General features: G+C 38.0%; 1 protein-coding gene across 14 annotated transcripts in view; it reads right to left on the bottom strand.

Moving 5' to 3' along the window:
• LOC145270654 (RIMS-binding protein 2-like) overlaps positions 1-22,681 on the bottom strand; it is a 1,565,000-nt gene that overhangs the window by 1,401,186 nt on the left and 141,133 nt on the right. The window contains exon 1 of one of the 14 annotated variants that reach the window (XM_080126281.1): positions 6,530-6,726. The exons of the other annotated variants lie outside the window; for them this stretch is intronic. Coding sequence (XP_079982407.1) covers positions 6,530-6,622 — 93 coding nt within the window. The 5' untranslated portion in view covers positions 6,623-6,726. Of the gene's footprint in view, positions 1-6,529; positions 6,727-22,681 lie in introns of those variants that run through there. 14 annotated transcript variants of the gene reach the window in all.

The following is a 22,681-nucleotide window of genomic DNA, read 5'->3' as shown; positions in this document are numbered from 1 at the left end:
TATATTTATAAATGTCAATATAAATTTTTTAAAAATATCTGTTTATTTTGTAATAATGCGTTGTTTTGACTTCAAACGTATCTGATACGTATTTATTTCATTCACATTCAGCCAACGCTTCTATCAAAGAATACAAACCCTAATGTGAATTCCACGTGATGAACGCACTGTTCCGACATTTGAAAAGACTACCGTAAAAACACCAAACGGACTCCTACAACAACATGAAAAAAAAAATACATACTGATGATGAAGTGCGTCTCCGAAATCTATATATAAAAGCGAAAATGTATGTGTGTATGTATGTTCGCTTTTCCTCGATGTCCACGAAAGGCTTCTTTCAAAGAAGCGCTTGCTTGCTTCACAACTTTTTAAAACTTTTTATATCATCTATAAATTCTAATATCTACGAATTATCCACGGAGCTCGCCTGTCTATTTAATTTTATTGACTTTCAAGCCTTAATTATTCCACATTTCCCGCATCGGCACGCGTTACATTCGGTTTTCGGTATAAAAAAAAGCGAAACTCGACTCTAATCACAGGCCGAAAGCCAGTTGTCTCAAGAGAGCTAAGTAACGTTTGTTCAATCGTCATATCAGACTGTAGCTTTCATTTCGCTCCTAATAAACAGGGAGCGGGTTTTTAAAAACAAACAAACCGATTTATTCAAAACTGTCCCGCACAAAATCGTAACTGCTGAATACCTATCGCCGTCACGTCAATCAAAAACGCGCACCTGCTTTTTTTTTAAGAACTTTACTATTTTCCAAATGCGCGTCGTCAACGCTTCGGGTTTATTTTCACATACCCCGAAAAACACCCGGGCAACGCCGGGTACCCCTCGCTAGTATATTTATGAATTTCAAACAAAATAAAAATGTTTATTTTTGTAATAATGCATTGTTTTGGCTTCAAACGTATATAATACATATTTTTTTCAATGTCATTATATATTTCTCTTTGTCTCTCCATTCCACTTTTTCTCAGAAACTAGTTGGCTAATTTGGCTGAAATTTTGTATGAACCTTTGCTATGTTAAGGTGCAGCAAACTAGGTATTATGGCATCCATCTCATGCCCAAGTAGGGATTTGTATTTAATTCAAAAATTAGCACAATTTTAACCATATTTAACCATCAATTTGGCATAAAGCACTCATTCGAAGTCAATAATTTTGGCCTATTTTTAAGAGGGTATGACAAGGTTTCGGTTATCCTTTTTGTTTATTTTTTAAATAAGGTGTCTACATTACATATCTTGTCCACTAGACCAGATATCACATAATGCCATTTTTTTCACGGCCTGCCCCAGCGTAGTATAAACACCTCCAACCACCCCATGTTAAGAAAAGCTTTCGGAATAAACTACCCTACCAACCTCTCCATGTTAAGAACGGCTTTCGAGATTGAGGGGCGTTTATTCCGGAAGCTATTCTTAACATGGGAATGTTGGGGTGTTTATAATACGCTGGGGCACGTCGTAAAAATTTACCCACATAATTTATAATACGAAGTTTAAAAAGTTTTGCGGCTTGCCTTAGTTTCCTAGGATGCTAACGATATGCCGTTTTAACATTTTGTAATATATTTATATGTTAATCAAAAGGAAAATCTTCAATGAATATATACTACCTGTGATCTGTGGTAGTGAAACATGGGCCCTGAAAACTCGTTTGTTATAACAACCGGTGACGTTTAGCTCAGTGATTAGACATCAATGAAGCTCCACAACATTCCCAAAGCCAGAGTTGCATTACAACAGAGAAGTACTGTCAGTAAATGGATGAAATGCGCCAGAAACTTTGACAACAACACCCAGCAGAAAAGGTTAAATTCTCCTCCACGACAATGCCCAACTGCACGTTGCTAAACCGGCCCTTCAGAAGTTGAACGAATTGGGCTACAGAATTGCCTCATCCGCCATACTCTTCAGACCTTTTACCTACTGATTACAACCTTTTCAAGCATTTCAACTTTCTGCATGAGAAATGCTTCAAAAACCCAAGCAATATCAAAAACGCTTCCAGCGACTTCATTGCCACCAAGAGGCAAGATTTTTACTTTTTTTTTTTTTTTTAAAATCAATTTTCACCCCCAAACAAGGCACAGTGCTACTTTGAAGTAGGGGAGATGAGTAGCAAGATGTCTGTTCACATTACACTTGAACTTCTGCATATCAGTACAGTTGGGAAAGCAGAATCCCGGAAGGGAGTTCCAAAGACTTGCAGTTCTGGGGAAGAAACTATTGGAGTAAAAGGCTTTCTTACATCTAGGGATCTCTACTGTAAAGGGGTGAGACTTAGTTGCTTGTCGGGTTTGTCGGGGGGGTAGTTACGTTGAGGAGGTGCAAGTGTTTGCAGTTCGTCAGAGCATTCACCATTAAAGTATTTGTAGAACAGGCAGATGGATGCAATATTTCATCGATGGGACAGAGGCTGAAGCCTAGATGACAGTTCAGGACCTATCAGGTTGGCGACTCTTTTGAACCTTGTCCAGGAGTGAGAGACAAGAAGATGCATCAGCCCAAATGTGACAACAGTACTCCATACATGGGCGAATGGTAGCCTTATAGAGGTATAGGATACTTTCAGGCGTAAGTAGCTTTCTAGCATGGTAGAGAGAGCCCACCTTCTTTGCAGCAGCCTTGTTTTGCGTTGAAAAAAAAAAAGGTGTTGATTCTGATGGTGTTTATTTCATCTGAATTTAAAAGTTAAAAACCGCAAAAAACTTGTCAATCTAATAAAAATTAACATGGTTCGTAAACTGCAGAAGTGCCAAGTTAGTAAAAAAAAAAAAAGAAAAAACGTGGTACTTGATTATGAAAAAAGATTTAATCGATTTATTTTTGTTTTACAGCAAAATCGGCCGCTTGTTTCATTGAAAAAAAAAAAAAAAAAAAACTTAATTGATTTTTGAAAAGATTGTAATCGATTTTATTGTATTGTAAACGAAACATTTATAATAGTTACTCGTTTTATTTTAAACAAACAACTAAAAAACGAAAACCATCCTAATACTTGATTTTTTAAGAGAGCGGGAGCGATTTTCTTTTTCTGTTATATTTTAAACTAGTAGAGCTACCCGGCGTTGTCCGGGACAAAAGTGTAATATTACCATCAAAATTTTTACCTCTCTTTTTTTTTTTTTTTTTTACCCCAATCCATTCCTGTCTAGTTGAACATACGCAAAGACAAATCTGGCATTTTATTTCCAAATTAGTTTATTACTAGCAGATGTATCCGACATTGCTCGGTATTAAACGTGACGTTAAATTCCTTTAAAAAAATTAAATCTTTTTTAAATTCAAAAAAAATACTTTTGTCAAATTAGAAAATACTTTTTTCAAATTAAAAAATACTTTTTTCAAATTAAAAAATACTTTTTTCAAATTAAAAAATACTTTTTTCAAATTAAAAAATACTTTTTTCAAATTAAAAAATACTTTTTTCAAATTAAAAAATACTTTTTTCAAATTAAAAAATACTTTTTTCAAATTAAAAAATACTTTTTTCAAATTAAAAAATACTTTTTTCAAATTAAAAAATACTTTTTTCAAATTAAAAAATACTTTTTCAAATTAAAAAATATTTTTTCAAATTAAAAAATATTTTTTCAAATTAAAAAATATTTTTTCAAATTAAAAAATATTTTTTCAAATTAAAAAATATTTTTTCAAATTAAAAAATATTTTTTCAAATTAAAAAATATTTTTTCAAATTAAAAAATACTTTTTCAAATTAAAAAATACTTTTTCAAATTAAAAAATACTTTTTCGAATTAAAAAATATTTTTTCAAATTAAAATATATTTTTTCAAATTAAATTTTTAAAAAATTTTTAATTAAAAAAAAAAATTTTTTTTTAATTTCTTTAATTTCTTTTAAATTTGAAAAAAAAATGTTTTTTTAATTAAAAAAAAAATTAAAAAGAAAATTAAAAAAAAGAATTAACTAAAAAAAACCCCGAAAAGAAACGAAAACACGTGCATGCGAGTAATGCTTTTTCTAAACAGTTCACTTCTTATAGGTAAAAAAAAAAAGATCAAAACCAAAATCCAAAGACAGTGAGTCAAGTACGATAACCATTAGGCCAGCTTGCTATGTCTTTAAAAAAAAGTGTTGACAAACCTTGTGAAATAGTTAACGGATACAATCCAACGACCCCTACATAGCAATTATTCAATTTTGACCCCTTAGCCCCTTTTTTACCGAATGAAAACTGATTAAAGTTTTCCATATATCTGAATACCGTATATATCAAGTTTCACACTTTTTTCCTTAGGAGTCACCACTTACCAAGGCCCGAAGGCCGCTCGAGGACAAAGGTTAAAGAATGTAAGGTGGTAGTTTAGTAATCGTTAATCGTGTAGATTGGGTAAAACTTGATTTTTATGGGGATGGCTCAATAAGAACTTGTTTACATTAGACTTGAAGGCTACCATATTGTATTAAACCGAGCAGTTCTGGGAAAGAAGCTTTGTTAATGGAATCTGCGTTTAGATTTAAGCACAATTAGAAGGTGGGGGAAATCATATAGTGGTTGTAGCTTGTCGAGTGTTTTTTTTTGTGAAAGTTTACCAAGGAGGAACCATAGATTGGAGTTAAGTCGAGCACTTGCCATGAAACTAATCATAGACAGGTTCGCAACGTCTCGCCTATAGCATAACTGAAGCCAAAAAGATCATTAAATCAGACCTTATAATTAACTCAATTATATTGTACGCAAATACAACCAAAAAAAAAAGACAACAAAGAAAATAGAAAAACTTAGAAATTTAAAAAGTCACAACTCTAATAAAAATACTCCAAGAACAAGTTGAAACATTAGCAATTACCATCAACTCGGACAACATTTAAAAACAACACACAAACAACCAAAAGTAAAACCTCATCAGATCCCAAAATCTGAACACAACTCCCAAATAAAAACATCGCAGGAACTAACCACATTCCAAAACCTAATGAACGAACACCAAACACACCCCAGGAAAAGAAAGAACCAATCCCCTCACCAACCAAACTAATCAAAAATCCCAAAAAGACAGATCCTGCTCCACATTAAGAATAGCAACTACAGACCAGAACAAATTTAAAACTTAAACAACGGAGAAAAATGAAAAAACCCTGATCATATAAATGACTAAAAATTAGTGTTGGGACGATTAATCAGGAATTGGAAAAAATCAACAAATTTGGGGGATATAAGTCAGTTTTGAATTGTATCAAGGCTGGATAAGGCGCGTAGAGCAGCCCCTGTCCGGATGTGGTGACAGTATTCCATTTTAGGGTGTACCAGGCTCTTTTACAGGTAGAGGATTGCATCAAAAATTATTTCTCGGTACACACAGCCTAGATATCCCACAATTATATAAGACTAGCAAGGCTAGCCAGCGTTACTCGGCTTAAAAGTGTAAAATTCTACATCTTTATCACTTTCTCTTAACTGTTGGTCCTGGATATGACCTTAAACTATATCCAATAGTGGGGCCCCTGCTTGCAGCTTTGGGGAGTGTGGAGCCACCCTTTAATTTGACATTGCTCCCAGGTCCACTCTGACCCGGAGTGGTAGTACCTGTTAGGGTCCCAACTATGGGTTGAATAGAAACGAATTTGAAGAAAACAAATATATTCTATTAAAAAATTGTTCTTCAAAATCACTGGATTTGGCATTAAATAACCTGAAAAGGGTTGATATGCCGTAAAACAAAGACAACCAAGCTAACTGTTTCCCCACGTTCTTCTCTCCAAATTCTTTCTCTTTCTCTTTAGCTGGACACACACACACACACACACACACACACAAATGATTTCCCCTTTATATATAGATTCCGCAACGAATTAATAAGCAATTAAATTACCAATTTAGTACACAACCCAACTGACTCCACCTCTCCTACCTGACGAAACCTGGTTCAGTTTACCCTTACAAAAGGAATACTTTTTTTTCCTCTAAATTTTAGATATCATTCAGCCGGGACAATGCTGATCAAGAATATGCCAACATTGTGAGTGTTTGTTTTGTAGTTTTTTGACTTAACTGGATATACACATACACACAAATGCTTTTTATATCATAGATTAGCCAAGTAAGATAATCATTAGACCAACTTGCTACGTTCTTTAAAAGTGTTAACAAACCGCGTGAAACAGTTAACAGATACAATCCAACGACTCCTACATACCAATTATTCAATTTTGACCCCTTAGCCGCCTTTTATACCGGATGAAAACGGATTGATAAGCATTTAACTTAATTTAGTACACAACCCGACTGACACCACCTCTCCTACCCGACGAAACCTGGTTCATTTTACCTTAAAAAAAATTAATACTTTTTTCCCCCCTTAAATTTTAGATATTATTCATCCGAGCAACGCCGATCAAGAATATACCAACATTGTGAGTGCTTGTTTTGTAGTTTTTGACTTAACTGGATATACACATACACACAAATGCCCTTTCTTTATATAATAGATTTTATAGATTAAATAATTTTTTTTCTGGTTTTAATAAGAATGTTAAAGACTCACCTTAAGTCCCGAGGAACATTTACAGTTTCCAGTCTGAATGGTAAAAGTGTTCCGTCTTTTAATGTTGCTGGAAAAACTTGATGAAGCCATCATTAATCCAGATTGAAAAATAGAATCCAATTTCAAAGCGATAGAGAATTTATCGATGAGAAATTGATTTTACGTTATAAGTGCAAAAAAAAAAAAAAAAAAAAAAAAAAGGTATTTGAGATGTAGGTCTCTAAGAGATTTTATGAGAAGAAGCTGAATGGGGTCAGAACATTGTGTAGATTCCGCTGAGGATTTACGGAAACTGTTTGAAGTTTAATCTTTATTTCCATTGAATTAAAAAGATTTTTTTTTTTTTTTTTTGAATGGGAATAGTGTATGAGGTAGATGAAAGAAAGTGTTAGGGGGTGGGGTGGAATAGATTTAGAAGTTAAAAGAAAAGGTGGGGAAGGAGAGATGGAAAGAAAGGAAGAGAGAATAAAGGTGGGGGGGAAGGCGGGGAAAGAGAAGAAAAAGAAGAAAAGGAAGAGAGAAGAAAGGAAAGAAAAAGGCGAGGGAAAGATGGAAGGAAAAGGGGGTCGGGGGGGGAAGACGGGGGCGGTCGAGGGTGGGAGGAATGAGAGAGTGGTCGAGAGAGAAAGAGAGGTCGGGGGAAGAGAGAGAAAGAGAGGTCGGGGGAAGAGAGAGAAAGAGAGGTCGGGGGAAGAGAGAGAAAGAGAGGTCGGGGGAAGAGAGGTCGGGGGAAGAGAGAGAAAGAGAGGTCGGGGGAAGAGAGAGAAAGAGAGGTCGGGGGAAGAGAGAGAAAGAGAGGTCGGGGGAAGAGAGAGAAAGAGAGGTCGGGGGAAGAGAGAGAAAGAGAGGTCGGGGGAAGAGAGAGAGAGAGAGAGAGAGAGGTCGGGGAAGAGAGAGAGAGGTCGGGGGAAGAGAGAGAGAAAGAGAGGTCGGGGGAAGAGAGAGAAAGAGAGGTCGGGGGAAGAGAGAGAAAGAGAGGTCGGGGGAAGAGAGAGAAAGAGAGGAAGAGAAATCAAGCGGAGAGAGAGTGGATAATAGAGGGGGGGGGAAGAAAGAAAAAAAATATATAAGGATAAACTAAATCTCAGTCACTATGAAAAATCATACTTCCTCGCAATTTCGTTACGCATTTTTTGTTTGTTTGTTTGTTTGTTTGTCGCGTCTTTTTCCTCTCCTCTTCCTCACTTCAGAGAGGAAAGCTAAACAATTCTTGCTCTTCATTTCTCCGTCCAGAGTTCAGGACATCCCACGAAAGACCCGAGCGACAAAAGATCACCCACTCCCAACATCAACATTGCAATGCCATTTTTTTTTTTTTTTTTACGAAAAAGAAAAAAATAACTACGATAATCCAAATCTGCGCTAAAAAGATGTATATAAAAAAAAATGTGTTCAGACAGAAATTTTTTTTTATCTGCAGAGCTTCTGTTTTCAGTTCACGTATACACATGCATTTAAAAGAAAATGCGTCAACAAGTAGAATTGTGGTAAGTCATTACTACCGAAAATAAAAAATAAAAAAATAAGCGAAAAAAGTGATGAATCTACACGGACTTTTTTTTTTTAACGGAGGGCGACAGTTTTGTTTTTATTAAACGGTCAGAGCGTTAGGGAAAACATGTCAATAGCGACACAGGTGCGAGGTGCGTGTATGCGAAATGAGAGAGAGGGGGTGCAAAAAAAAAGACGGGGAAAAGAAAGAGGGAAGCAGAGAGAGAGCGAGAGGGAAGCAGAGAGAGAGGGAAGCAGAGAGAGAGGGAAGCAGAGAGAGAGAGTGAGAGAGAGGGAAGCAGAGAGAGAGAGTGAGAGAGAGGGAAGCAGAGAGAGAGAGTGAGAGAGAGGGAAGCAGAGAGAGAGGGAAGCAGAGAGAGAGGGAAGCAGAGAGAGAGGGAAGCAGAGAGAGAGGGAAGCAGAGAGAGAGAGTGAGAGAGAGGGAAGCAAAGAGAGAGAGTGAGAGAGAGGGAAGCAGAGAGAGAGAGAGTGAGAGAGAGGGAAGCAGAGAGAGAGTGAGAGGAAAGCAGAGAGAGAGAGTGAGAGAGGAAAGCAGAGAGAGAGAGAGTGAGAGAGGAAAGCAGAGAGAGAGAGTGAGAGAGGAAAGCAGAGAGAGAGAGAGAGGAAAGCAGAGAGAGAGAGAGAGAGAGAGAGGGAAGCAGAGAGAGAGGGAAGCAGAGAGAGAGGGAAGCAGAGAGAGAGGGAAGCAGAGAGAGAGGGAAGCAGAGAGAGAGGGAAGCAGAGAGAGAGAGTGAGAGAGAGGGAAGCAAAGAGAGAGAGTGAGAGAGAGGGAAGCAGAGAGAGAGAGAGTGAGAGAGAGGGAAGCAGAGAGAGAGTGAGAGGAAAGCAGAGAGAGAGAGTGAGAGAGGAAAGCAGAGAGAGAGAGTGAGAGAGGAAAGCAGAGAGAGAGAGTGAGAGAGGAAAGCAGAGAGAGAGAGAGAGGAAAGCAGAGAGAGAGAGAGAGAGAGAGGAAAGCAGAGAGAGAGGGGAAAGCAGAGAGAGAGGAAAGCAGAGAGAGAGGAAAGCAGAGAGAGAGGAAAGCAGAGAGAGAGGAAAGCAGAGAGAGAGGAAAGCAGAGAGAGAGGAAAGCAGAGAGAGAGGAAAGCAGAGAGAGAGAAGCAGAGAGAGAGAAGCAGAGAGAGAGAAGCAGAGAGAGAGAAGCAGAGAGAGAGAAGCAGAGGGAGAGAGAGAAGCAGAGGGAGAGAGAGAATCAGAGGGAGAGAGAGAATCAGAGGGAGAGAGAGAGAGAGAGGGAAGCAGGGAGAGGAAGAGAGAGAGAGGGGACAAAAGCGAGAAATAGTATTACTGTCACTCTCCCAAGTGAGTAGTTAGTACTTGAGAAATGCAAGTTAATAAACATAAATTATGGAAAGATGTGTTTGCTTTTTTGTTTTCCATCTATTCGGGGGGGGGGGGTCAGGATCAATAGAATAGCTAAAGATTAGAAACGATGCAAATAAGCCAATACAGATCATGCAAGTATAATAATAACAATACAGATCATGCAAGTATAATAATAACAATACACAGAAACTTGGTGAGAAAAAAAAACAAAAAAACAGACCACGCCTACAAAGAATCAAGAGGATAGATGGATATAAAATAACTTCGACCCCCCCCCACCAAAGTATAGTGTCGGCACAGACTAGCACTACACCAAATCAAAAAAGGTCAACGAAGATGGAGGGACCAAGGAAGGAGAGCACCAACCAGACCTCCACTGACCGAGTGCAAAAAGGGCTAGAACCTTTAGGATTGCTTTTTGCCACCCAAATTCCAGTGAAGGCCAATGGTCGTTGCCAACAAAAAGTCGATGGTAAACAGCAGTTGTGATGACGCAAACTCATTTGCAAAGGTTATCAAAAGAGATGGAAAGAATTGAGAATCTGAGGGACTTGTCACTCAGACTCCAGGAAACAATGATGAAAACGGCTGAAATACAGGGTGGGACGATAAAATTTCCACCCAAGAAAAGACGACATGATTCCATTTCCGTTTGAGGAAAACCGGTTTTCTTTTTTGTTGTAGACCATCTACTAATTGGTCAGGAGCGATGTGAACCTTATATGTCTGAAAGTGACACAATGTTTAACGAGTAAGATCGGAGATGCGCCGCTGTACAACTCTCTACCAAAGTTTTTTTTTTTTTTCTTTATTACATTTTCACCCCAAACAAGGCACATTGCCACTTTGGTGTAGGGGGCTACTATCAGGGGAAACATCTACTGGGGTACTATGTAGGGATTAGGGCAGCGAGATGTTGGTTCACGTTGCACTTGAACTTATGCATGTCAGTACAGTTAGGGAAGCAGTGACCTGGAATGGAATTCCAAAGTCTAGCAGTTCTGGGGAAGAAACTACTGGAGTAGAAAGATCTTTTACATCTAGGGATCTCTACAGTGTGGGGGTGGGATTTTGCAGCTTGTCGGGTCTGTCGAGGGTGTTCACGTCGTGGGGGCACAAGTGCTTGCAGTTCTTCAGAGCATTCACCATTATAATACTTGTAGAACAGGCAGAGGGATGCAACGTTTCGACGATGGGACAGAGGCTGAAGTTTAGATGCCAGTTTAGGGCCTATCAGATTTGCGACTCTCTTTTGAACCCTGTCAAGGAGCGAGAGACTAGTAGCCGATGCACCGGCCCAAATATGACAGCAATACTCCATACATGGGCGAATAGTGGCCTTATAGAGGTACAGGATACTTTCGGGTGTTAGAAGTTTTCTAGCACGGCAGAGAGAGCCCACCTTCCTTGCAGCGGCCCTGGCAATGCCCTCGATGTAATTGTTCCAACTCATGTTTCCTGTGAACGTTAGGCCAAGGAGCTTGAGAGACGTACTCTCAGATAAAGAGTCGTTGGCCATTGCTATAGGTGGTAGAGAAGGTTTCTTGTAATTATTGAATGAAACCAGTTTTGTCTTGGTGGCATTGAACGTTACCATCCATTTTTGTCCCCATTCCACTACTGATTGGAGGTCATCCTCTAGTGTTTCTGCCATTACTTTAGATATATGTTCGTTTGTTTTCCTGTCGTGCCTGCTATAGAGTGTGGTGTCATCAGCATATATACCCATCTCAGAGGCAATCTTGTCGGGGAGGTCATTTATGAATATCAGGAACAGCAGAGGTCCAAGGATAGATCCTTGGGGCACTCCCGCATTTATATCATATTGTTTAGACGTACGACCGTCGAGGACAACCTGGATTTTTCTCTTATCTAAGAAGGATTTAATTATGTTAAGTATTCTACCAGTGATACCGTAAGATCTAATCTTCCTGAGGAGACCCTCATGCCATACCCTGTCAAAAGCCTTAGATATATCTAGAGCTACCGCTCTGCCCTCTCCCGCTTTATGACGATAGGACCATTGCCAGCACCCTCAAAATGCAAATCTGGATGGTTCAACGCTTGATGGCACAGCTCAATCCATCAGACAACCCATGGTTATGGTCTTGGGTGGGGTTTCAAGTGAGGGCCACATCATGCCACCTCACATTTTCGAAATCAGCTTGAAAAGTCAACACCAAAGTGTACCTGGATGTGTTGAAAAGTGTGGTGATCCCCTTGTGCAATCAGAACACAACGCCGGTCCACAAGTCCAAAGAGACCCAGGCTTGGCTTCAGAAGGAGCGACACGACTTTGTACTCTTCTCTCACTACCCCTCTTCCTCACCCGACCGGAACCCTCTGGACCACTTTGTTTGGTCATACATTGAGATATCACCAACATGATTTCCCACAAAATCAAAGCCAGCCTGATTTCCGCCACCTGCAGAGTATTCGCCAAACTCCTGCCGACACTTGTGGAAAAGATATGTTCCAAGTTCCAGACCTGTATTGAGGTGGTGATTGAGGCAGAAGGCGGCTACATTGAACTGATGTCAGCTCTACTACATAAGTTACCAAAATTGATTTTTTTGTTCAATTAAAGTTTTAAAATAAAACTGTAATGTTGTTTTCTTTAGAGGGGGACAGTTATCGTTCTACTTTGTCTTAATGAAAATCCTGGACGGCAGAAACTAATCCCCATGAACTACAAACATATAGAAAATACAACATAACCAAAACAATAGCACAAAATTAAAAGATGGCAGAACCCAACATAACCAAAATAATAACACAAACCTAAAAGATGGAAAAATACAACATAACCAAAACAATAACACAAACCCAAAAGATGGAAAAATACAACATAACAAAAACAATAACACAAACCTAAAAGATAGCAAGATACAACATAACCAAAACAATAACACAAACCTAAAAGATAGCAAAATACAACATAACCAAAACAATAACACAAACCTACAAGATGGAAAAATACAACATAACCAAAACAATAACACAAACCTACAAGATGGAAAAATACAACATAACCAAAACATTAACACAAAATTAAAAGATGGACAAAATACAACATAACCAAAACAATAACACAAACCTAAAAGATAAAATACAACATAACCAAAACAATAACATAAATCTAAAAGATAACAAAATACAACATAACCAAAACAATGATAATAGAACACCACATGTAAATAAAACTTAAACCACAAAACTAAGTTAACTACCCCCACTCCCCACAAAAAATTAGTGTCAGCACTGATTACACCACACCAAACAGTTGAGAAAGGTTGAGGAGGATGGAAAGACCGAGGAGAAACAGAGCACTAATCAAGCTAACTAGATGAGTGCGAAGATTAATTGCTAGCGAGAAATCAATGGTAAGCGGCAGTTGCGATAATACAAATACAACAGAACAAAAGCATCTCCCCTATCCCTACCATCATCAATGAACCCAAGGTAATTTCGTCAGCGTCTGAGACAAAGCAAAACTCTTTATTAATAGCTTTGCAGTAAATTCTATCCTTTGCTATCAGAACCAGCTACCCTGCGCTATAGTTCCTCCTATGACTCAAAACACATTATACAACATACAAATATATGGATGTGATGTTGCCAAACTTATCAAAAACCTTGATTCTAGTAAAGCAACTGGCTCCCACAGCATTTCAATCAGTGCTCAAAAAGCTCCAACCGAAACTAGCTCCCATACTTACAAAGCTATTTAACCATTGCCTTAAGGAGAATTGCTTCCCAACACCCCTGGAAAACTTCATCAGTCTGCTCCGTATTTAAAAATCCCGGAGCTTGGTCATCTCCCTCTCAGTACAGACCAATCAGTCTCCTGTGCATCATGAGTAAGTTACTGGAATCTGTGATAAACAGAAGTGGTCAAGCACCTCAGTAAAAATAACCTATTCAGTGACATGCAATATGGTTTTCGTTCTGCTAGATCTACAGCCAATGTACTAACTGTTATATCACACAGGATTAGTGAATCTCTCGACAAGGGCTTCGTTTCTAGAGCAATAGCTCTTGACATATCAAAGGCTTTTGATAGAGTATGGCATAAAGGTCTACTTCACAAGATCACCAGCTATGGAATAGCTGGAAATATCTTCTCAGTTAAATCCTTTCTTTCTGATAGGCTTGTAAGAAAAGCTGTTGATGGGCAGAATGTGCTAACTGCTATATCACACATAACAATAACACTAAACCTACAAGATGGAAAAATACAACATAACCAAAACAATAACACAAACCTACAAGATGGAAAAATACAACATAACCAAAACAATAACACAAACCTACAAGATGGAAAAATACAACATAACCAAAACAATAACACAAACCTACAAGATGGAAAAATACAACATAACCAAAACAATAACACAAAACTAAAAGATGGAAAAATACAACATAACCAAAACAATAACACAAAACTAAAAGATGGAAAAATACAACATAACCAAAACAATAACACAAACCTACAAGATGGAAAAATACAACATAACCAAAACAATAACACAAAACTAAAAGATGGGAAAATACAATATAACCAAAACAATAACACAAAACTAAAAGATGGAAAAATACAACATAACCAAAACAATAACACAAACCTACAAGATGGAAAAATACAACATAACCAAAACAATAACACAAAACTAAAAGATGGAAAAATACAACATAACCAAAAACAATAACACAAAACTAAAAGATGGAAAAATACAACATAACCAAAACAATAACACAAACCTACAAGATGGAAAAATACAACATAACCAAAACAATAACACAAAACTAAAAGATGGAAAAATACAACATAACCAAAACAATAACACAAACCTACAAGATGGAAAAATACAACATAACCAAAACAATAACACAAAATTAAAAGATAACAAAATACAACATAACCAAAACAATAACACAAACCTACAAGATGGAAAAATACAACATAACCAAAACAATAACACAAACCCAAAAGATGGAAAAATACAACATAACCAAAACAATAACACAAACCTACAAGATGGAAGAATACAACATAACCAAAACAATAACACAAAATTAAAAGATAACAAAATACAACATAACCAAAACAATAACACAAACCTACAAGATGGAAAAATACAACATAACCAAAACAATAACACAAACCCAAAAGATGGAAAAATACAACATAACCAAAACAATAACACAAACCTACAAGATGGAAAAATACAACATAACCAAAACAATAACACAAAATTAAAAGATGGAAAAATACATAACCAAAACAATAACACAAAACTAAAAGATGGAAAAATACAACATAACCAAAACAATAACACAAACCTACAAGATGGAAAAATACAACATAACCAAAACAATAACACAAACCTAAAAGATAAAATACAACATAACCAAAACAATAACAATACTAAAAGATAACAAAATACAACATAACCAAACCAATGATAATAGAACACCACATGCAAATAAAACTTAAACCACAAAACTAAGTTAACTATCCCCACTCCCAATAAAAAAATTAGTGTCAGCACTGATTACACCACACCAAACAGTTGAGAAAGGTTGAGGAGGATGGAAAGACCGAGGAGAAACAGAGCACTAATCAAGCTAACTAGATGAGTGCGAAGATTAATTGCTAGCAAGAAATCAATGGTAAGCGACTGTTGCGATAATGCAAATACATTTGCAGAGGGTATCAGAAGAAGAACAAAAGCATCGCCTCAATCCCTACCATCATCAATGAACCCAAGGTAATTTCGTCAGCATCTGAGACAAAGCAAAACTCTTTATTAATAGCTTTGCAGTAAATTCTATCCTTTGCTATCAGAACCAGCTACCCTGCGCTATAGTTCCTCCTGTGACTGAAAACACATTATACAACATACAAATATATGTATGCGATGCTGCCAAACTTATCAAAAACCTTGATTCTAGTAAAGCAACTGGCTCCCACGGCATTTCAATCAGTGCTCAAAAAGCTCCAACCGAAACTAGCTCCCATACTTACAAAACTATTTAACCGTTGCTTTAAGGAGAATTGCTTCCCAACACCCCTGGAAAACTTCATTAGTCTGCTCCGTATTTAAAAATCCCGGAGCTTGGTCATCTCCCTCTCAGTACAAACCAATCAGTCTCCTGTGCCTCATGAGTAAGTTACTGGAATCTGTGATAAACAGAAGTGGTCAAGCACCTCAGCAAAAATAACCTATTCAGTGACATGCAATATGGTTTTCGTTCTGCTAGATCTACAGCAGATGTACTAACTGCTATATCACAGAGGATTAGTGACTCTCTTGACAAGGGTTTCGTTTCTAGAGCAATAGCTCTTGACATATCAAAGGCTTTTGATAGAGTATGGCATAAAGGTCTACTTCACAAGATCACCAGCTATGGAATAGCTGGAAATATCTTCTCAGTTAAATCCTTTCTTTCTGATAGGCTTGTAAGAGAAGTCGTTGATGGGCAGAAATCAGAAACATAGTATAAACACTAGCGTCCCTCGAGGTTCCATCCTGGGCCCGACTCTCTTCCTGATCTTCATCAATGATCTCCCAAATCACATTCTTAGATCATTCATAGACATTCATGCAGATGACATCAGTCTATGGCAACACTTCAAAGATCAGCAATCTTTCTGATTCTCTTTCTTCTGATCTTGAAAATGTGATGTGATCGACCACCTCAGCAAAAATAACCTACTCCGTGGCGTGCAATATGGTCTCCGTTCTGCGAGATGTACAGCTGATATCCTAACTGTTACGTCACACAGAATTAGGGAATGATATAGGGAGCTGAGCAGCAAGATGTCTGTTTACATTGCACTTGAACTTCTGCATGTCGGTACAGTTGGGGAGGCTGGAACCGGGAAGGGAGTTCCAAAGTCTAGCAGTTCTAGGGAAGAAACTACTGGAGTAGAAGGTTTTCTTACATCTGGAGATCTGTGTAAGGGTGGGACTTTGCTGTTTGTCAGGTTTGTTGGGCGTATTTAATGCAGAAGTGCCAAAAAAAAATTTTAATTTTAAATTAATAAAACATTTTTTTTTTTTATTCAAAGAAAATCGGAATACCGATTTTTTTTTTTTTTTTTTTTCTTATTTACAAAACAAAAGCGGAATTTTCAAATAGAGAGAAAGAAAGATATCTAACACCCGAAAGTATCCTGTACCTCTATAAGGCCATCATTCGCCCATGTATGGAGTATTGCTGCCAATACTGAGAGTCCATCTTTCAAACTCCTTGGCCTAACGTTCACAGGAAACATGAGTTGGAACAATTACATTGAAGGCATTGCCAGGGCCGCTGCAAGAAAGGTGGGCTCTCTCTACCGTGCTAGAAAACTACTAACACCCGAAAGTATCCTGTACCTCTATAAGGCCACCATTCGCCCACGTATGGAGTATTGCTGCCACATCTGGGCTGGTGCATCTGCTACTAGTCTCTTGCTCCTTGACAAGGTTCAAAAGAGAGTCGCAAACCTGATAGGCCCTGAACTGGCATCTAAGCTTCAGCCTCTGTCCCATCGACGAAATGTTGCATCCCTCTGCCTTTTCTACAAGTATTTTAGTGGTGAATGCTCTGACGAACTGCAATCACTTGTGCCCCCACGACGTGAGCACCCTCGACAAACCCGACAGGCTGCTAAATCCCACTCCCACACTGTAGAGATCCCTAGATGTAAAAGATCTTTTTACTCCAATAGTTTCTTCCCCAGAACCGCTAGACTCTGGAATTCCATTCCAGGTCCCTGCTTCCCCAACAGTACTGACGTGCAGAAGTTCAAGTGTAACGTGAACCGACACCTTGCTGCCCAAATCCCTACATAGTACCCCAGTAGTGTTGCCCCTGATAGTAGCCCCCTACACCAAAGTGGCAATTTGCCTTGTTTGGGGTGAAAATGTAATAAAAAAAAAAAAAAAAAAAAAAAATCTACCTCTCAAAATAGTGAAGGGGGGGGGGGGCAATGCCAATGAAAAGAATGAATGAAGAGGTCGTGAAGTGGCTGGAATCAGGTTGGTACACTCCACGGGTTCGGGAAGAAAGATGCAACCAAACAGTAACAAAGGTATTAGCTTAAGAATCTGACAAGACACTTAAAGAACATGTCACTATTATGAATAGGGCGTGGAGGGAGGGAGCCGAAAGACGTGGGGAGGGGGGGGTCCTGATGCAGACCGGCATTTTAATCTCAAAGGGTGTAGATAACCGGTTGGGGTGAAGGGAGCTTCTTTTTTTGTGTGTTGATGAATGGGAGATAGATGAAAAAAAAAAAAGGGGGGGGGATGAAAGCGGTGTTTGGTGCGGTCAGAGCGGTCAGACTTAACTGAATGACAGAAAAAGATGTCAGGACATGTTTGCCATCGCCGTCGTAATAGGCTCAGCAGGACAAAAAAAAAATGCAAAATGGATAGTCACGTGTTCGACAGTGGGGTGGGGATGGGGATCCCAAGTTCAGCAACGAAAGATTTTTTTTTTTTTTTTTTTTTTTTTTTTACACAGTGATCACCACTTATCAAGGCCCGGAAGCCACTCAGGGATAAGAGTTATTGCAAGTACATTACGTTAGTGTGGAGATTTGATGAAGTGTTTACTTAAGGGGGCGGTTCATTAGGAATTTGTTACCATTGGACTTGAAGACATCCAAGTTGTAGTCCGGTGGGAAGCAGGCAGACGGAACAGAGTTCCACACGCGTGCAGTTCTAAGAAAGAAGCTTTGTTCATGGAATCCGCGTTTTGATTTAGGCACAGATATATGGTGTTTGTGTATATATAAGAATTACAGTTAAGTTCCACAAAATGATCCAAGATGGCAAGACTATAATATATCATAAATATTCAAGAATTAATATTTATAAGGTAATCTCAACCAGATGTAAAAGCTCGATAAAACCAAATAGGAGATACCATCAACAGAGGGGCGGCCAGCGACATTGAGAAAAACGTGGTAGCTTTATCTCGTTTTCTACGAAATGGCATTTTATATCCATACGCCTAGATCTCTCGTTTTCTACGAAATGGCATTTTATATCCATACGCCTAGATCTCTCGTTTTCTACGAAATGGCATTTTATATCCATACGCCTAGATCTCTCGTTTTCTACGAAATGGCATTTTATATCCATACGCCTAGATCTCTCGTTTTCTACCGGGCAACGCCTGTTAACGGGTCCTGCTAGTTATTTATAAAACACTATACTTTTATACAAATTTAAAATCGGATAAAATTTTTATTAGACGAAATTTGCAGATGCAAGCTGAAATACATGACCATAATAAAATAAAACACTCATGTTTGCACCGCTTGCAACCCAAGATATCCACAAGTACTAAGCACATAAGAAACATACACTACTGATGCAATTCTCTATCTATATAAAAGCCAAGTACGTCCAAAGATGAAGTACTGCTGCCACATCTGGGCGGGGGGCTGCTTAAAACAGCCTATCCTGCCTTGACAGAGTACAAAATAGACTCCGTGGCTTGATGGGGGATGCCCTTTTCTCTACTCTGCAACCTCTTTCCCACAGAAGAGACGTAGCAAGCCTGTCATTGTTCTATCGTTATTTCCATGGCAGGTGCTCGTCTGAGCTCCATTCTCTGGTCCCCCCCCTCGCCAATCTTTTTTTCAAAAAACACCCGACTAGCTGAAACCACCGTCAATAATTTTCCCCACTCCCTATCTGTGCCTAAATCAAAACGTAGATACCATGAACAAAGCTTCTTTCTTAGAACTGCACGCCTGTGGAACTCTGTTCCGCTTGCCTGTTTCCCTCCCGACTTCAACCTGGATGTCTTCAAGTCCAACACAAACAAATTCCTGATGAACCGCCCCCCCCCCCTAAGTAATAACACCTTACCAATTCTCCAATACTATTGCTACACTATCCCTTTGATTATTGTACACACAATAACCCTTATCCCTGAGTGGCCATTGGGCCTTGATAAGTGGTGGACCCCATGTAAAAAAACAAAACAAAAAAGAAACCAACATTTTTGCCTTTTTTTCTTTTTCGTTTCTTTTCCATTTCCACTAAGCCACAGCAACGCGTGGCCGGAATAAAGTTCGGTTTTAGCACAAATCGTTTCCTTACTTTTCTCTTTTCCAAATGGATTTTTTTATGTTTTCTCATGCTTTCCCGTACATCAGATCTGTTGCCAAGGCCGCTGGAAAAATGGTGGGATCTTTCTATCGATCCGGTAGATATCTCACTGCTGATTCAATTCTCTATCTATATAAGAGTCAGGTACGTCCAAGGATGGAGTACCGTTACCACATCTGGGCAGGAGCTGCTAGAAAGGACTTGTCCTGCCTTGATAGTGTTCAAAATAGACTTCGTAACCTCGTAGGAAATGTCCTTTTCTCTTCCCTGCAATCTCTATCTCACAGAAGAGATGTTGCGAGTTTGTCTCTGATGTATCGTTATTTTCATGGAAAGTGTTCGACTGAGCTTCAATCTATGGTCCCCCCTCGTCAAACTTTCACAAGAAACACTCGTCTAGCTGAAAACACTATCAATAATTCCCCCCACTCTTTATCTGTACCTAAACCTAAACGTAGATTCCATGAGCAAAGCTTCTTTCTTAGAACTGCACGCCTGTGGAACTGTCTTCCGTTTTCCTGCTGACTACAATATGGTTGTGTTCAAGTCTAACATAAAAGTTCTTGATGAGCCGTTCCATATAAGTTATCAAATTTACCGAATTTTCATTACTAATGATTACTATATTGTCAAATTTCTACTGTACAGTTTAACTTATCCTTGAGTGACCTCTTGGCCTTGATAATGTGGTGATGCCTGTGTAAAAAAAAAAAAATTATATCCTGCTTGCTTATATCACTAGCTTGATATCACATTTCCAGTGACCTGGCCTTCTAAATAATGAAGGTCATGATTCCCTTCAAAGGTGAAGGTCAAGTAAAACAGAAAGAATTAATAAAATTGGGCTTGAGACAGAGGGATCAAGTAAGACGTGGGCAGAGATAGGTTAGTTTGGAAGTCAATTACTAAAAGCCCGCCAACACGTTGTAGCGGCCGATGTTTAAACATCGGCATCCGAAATCAAAATATTTAAACTTGTCTGTACGGACATCATTTGCGCACATACTATCATGGATAAAAACAAATCTTATTTTGAACCAATCAGAAAGCTTTCTGAATTTGTTAAAAACTAGCATGGGTACCCGGCGTTGCCCGGGTGTGGGGAGGTGGTATAGTAAGGCTATTAATCAACCATTCCCCCCCACAACCCTAAAAATAAAAAAAAATTTAGCCGCAGTAGCCAAGCTCAGACCTGTAATACAAAAGAGGAAAAGGAGATGAAAAAAAAGAAAACGCGTTAACCAGCTCGGCCACGGTACTCTTGTGATGTTATGGGCCTTTGAAATAAAGTTTTAAACATACGCTGAGACGGCGAGACATGAATGAGTTTTCAAAAATGTTGACGCAAAAACTGACCAATCCTTGCAAAAAGCAGTCCAGTTAACAGTCAAAGAATTCATCTTTTTACCAATTTTTCGATATTTGTCATCATAGAGATAAATCTTTCTAACGATACTAATTTTGTCACGGTCCAACACATCTGTCAAAAGTTTTGGAGAGACATCTAAACACACAGACACACACATTTTGCCTATATATATATATATATATATATATATATATATATATATATATATATATATATATATATATATATATAGTGGAGATGGTAATTAATAAAAAACTGAAGAAAGTGCTCAATACTGTTGTAGAGCAAATATGCGTTTTATTTTTTATTACCGTATCTTTCTGTTAAGTTACATTATTGTTTCGGCTACTCGGCCGTTTTTTGGCCGTCTGTAGCGTCCTCAGACTTTTACAGAAATGTTCGTTATTTTGGGATGAAAGAGTGGAAGAGTGAATGAGGTCGGGGGGGGGGGTTACGAGGAGGGCGAACATTTCTCTAAAAGTCTGAGGACGCTACAGATGGCCAAAAAAAACGGCCCAGTAGCAGAAACAATGTAACTTAACAGAAAGATATGGTAATAAAAAATAAAACCTGTATATATATACATATACATTATATATATATATATATATATATATATATATATACACACACACACACACACACACACACACACAGGGTAACCCAAAAAAAAACGGGCCCCAACTCTAATTAGGCCCCGTTTCTTAGTGTTTTGTCCGAATGAAATGAAACTTTGGCCATAACTAGTTTATTGCATTCAAAACATTACATCAAAACACTAGGGTCTTTGGCCTTTTTTCTCCGTTCTACAGCATATGTTCTAGATGGCCTCCATTTAGCTTTTGTTTTTTTTGGGGTCACCCTGTATATATATATATATATATATATATATATAAATTTTTCTGTGAGTCACCTAAATCCTTTAAAAAGCCAAATTTTTCTTCAATAAAATCAGCTGACTAATCTACGGATCAGTGTCGCTGGCTGTCCCTCTGTTGATACTAATCTCTGCAACATCTCTCCACTCACAGACACACACAACTCATTGATTCATTATCGTCTGCCAATCTGTATAAACGTTATTCATTGAAATATTTCCAATCTTTCTCACTGAGCTTCTTATCTAACAGGAAATCCAAATAAGTATTAATTCTTAAAAACAACTTTCAATTAATTATAATTTATTAAATTGAGCAGAGAAATTTTGATTACGGTTTTTCATGACCCACGTAACTCACGGCTCTAAATTAATCGATTCAGACTCTTTCAACGTCTCACTTAAAGAATCCGCCTTACATCTACAAGAACTGTGAAAATATTTTTTAAAATTCTGTTTTTTTCTAATTGCTGTAAACCTTCCATTCTAAACACGTATTAAATATTTCTTTTGTGGATAAATGCCTTTTTGAACTCATTATTTTTTTGTTTACCGTATGACAATGTCTCTCGTGTTTCACACATTTAATTATAGGCACACACAAAAAAAAAAAAACTTTTTCACTGAAAATATTTCTCTGAATCCGGCCCATCCCAAAAATGAATTTTTTTTTTCCTCTATTACAAAACACACACTAATACTCTAAAACTGATGCAAGAACGGACATTACATTTAAACATGAAGAATGTCAAAGAAAATCGCCCAGTGTTATCGAACTCAATTATAAAACAAACATCCCACACAACTTCCTTACGTCACGCTTTAACGAATAAATCTCGTATTGTTCGACACAAAAAAAAAAGTCGGCATAAAAAGGCATCAAAAAGATGCAGAAATCTACGCTCATAATTACGTAAACTCTTGATAAGTCAACTTTTTTTTAGAGATAGTGA

This window comes from Euprymna scolopes, chromosome 46 (genome assembly GCF_053919585.1).
Source record: "Euprymna scolopes isolate OS-2025 chromosome 46, ASM5391958v1, whole genome shotgun sequence".
Classification (NCBI taxonomy): Eukaryota; Metazoa; Mollusca; class Cephalopoda; order Sepiida; family Sepiolidae; genus Euprymna; species Euprymna scolopes.
Note: the sequence above shows the minus strand (reverse complement) of the source record. Positions and strands in the feature narration are given on the sequence as shown.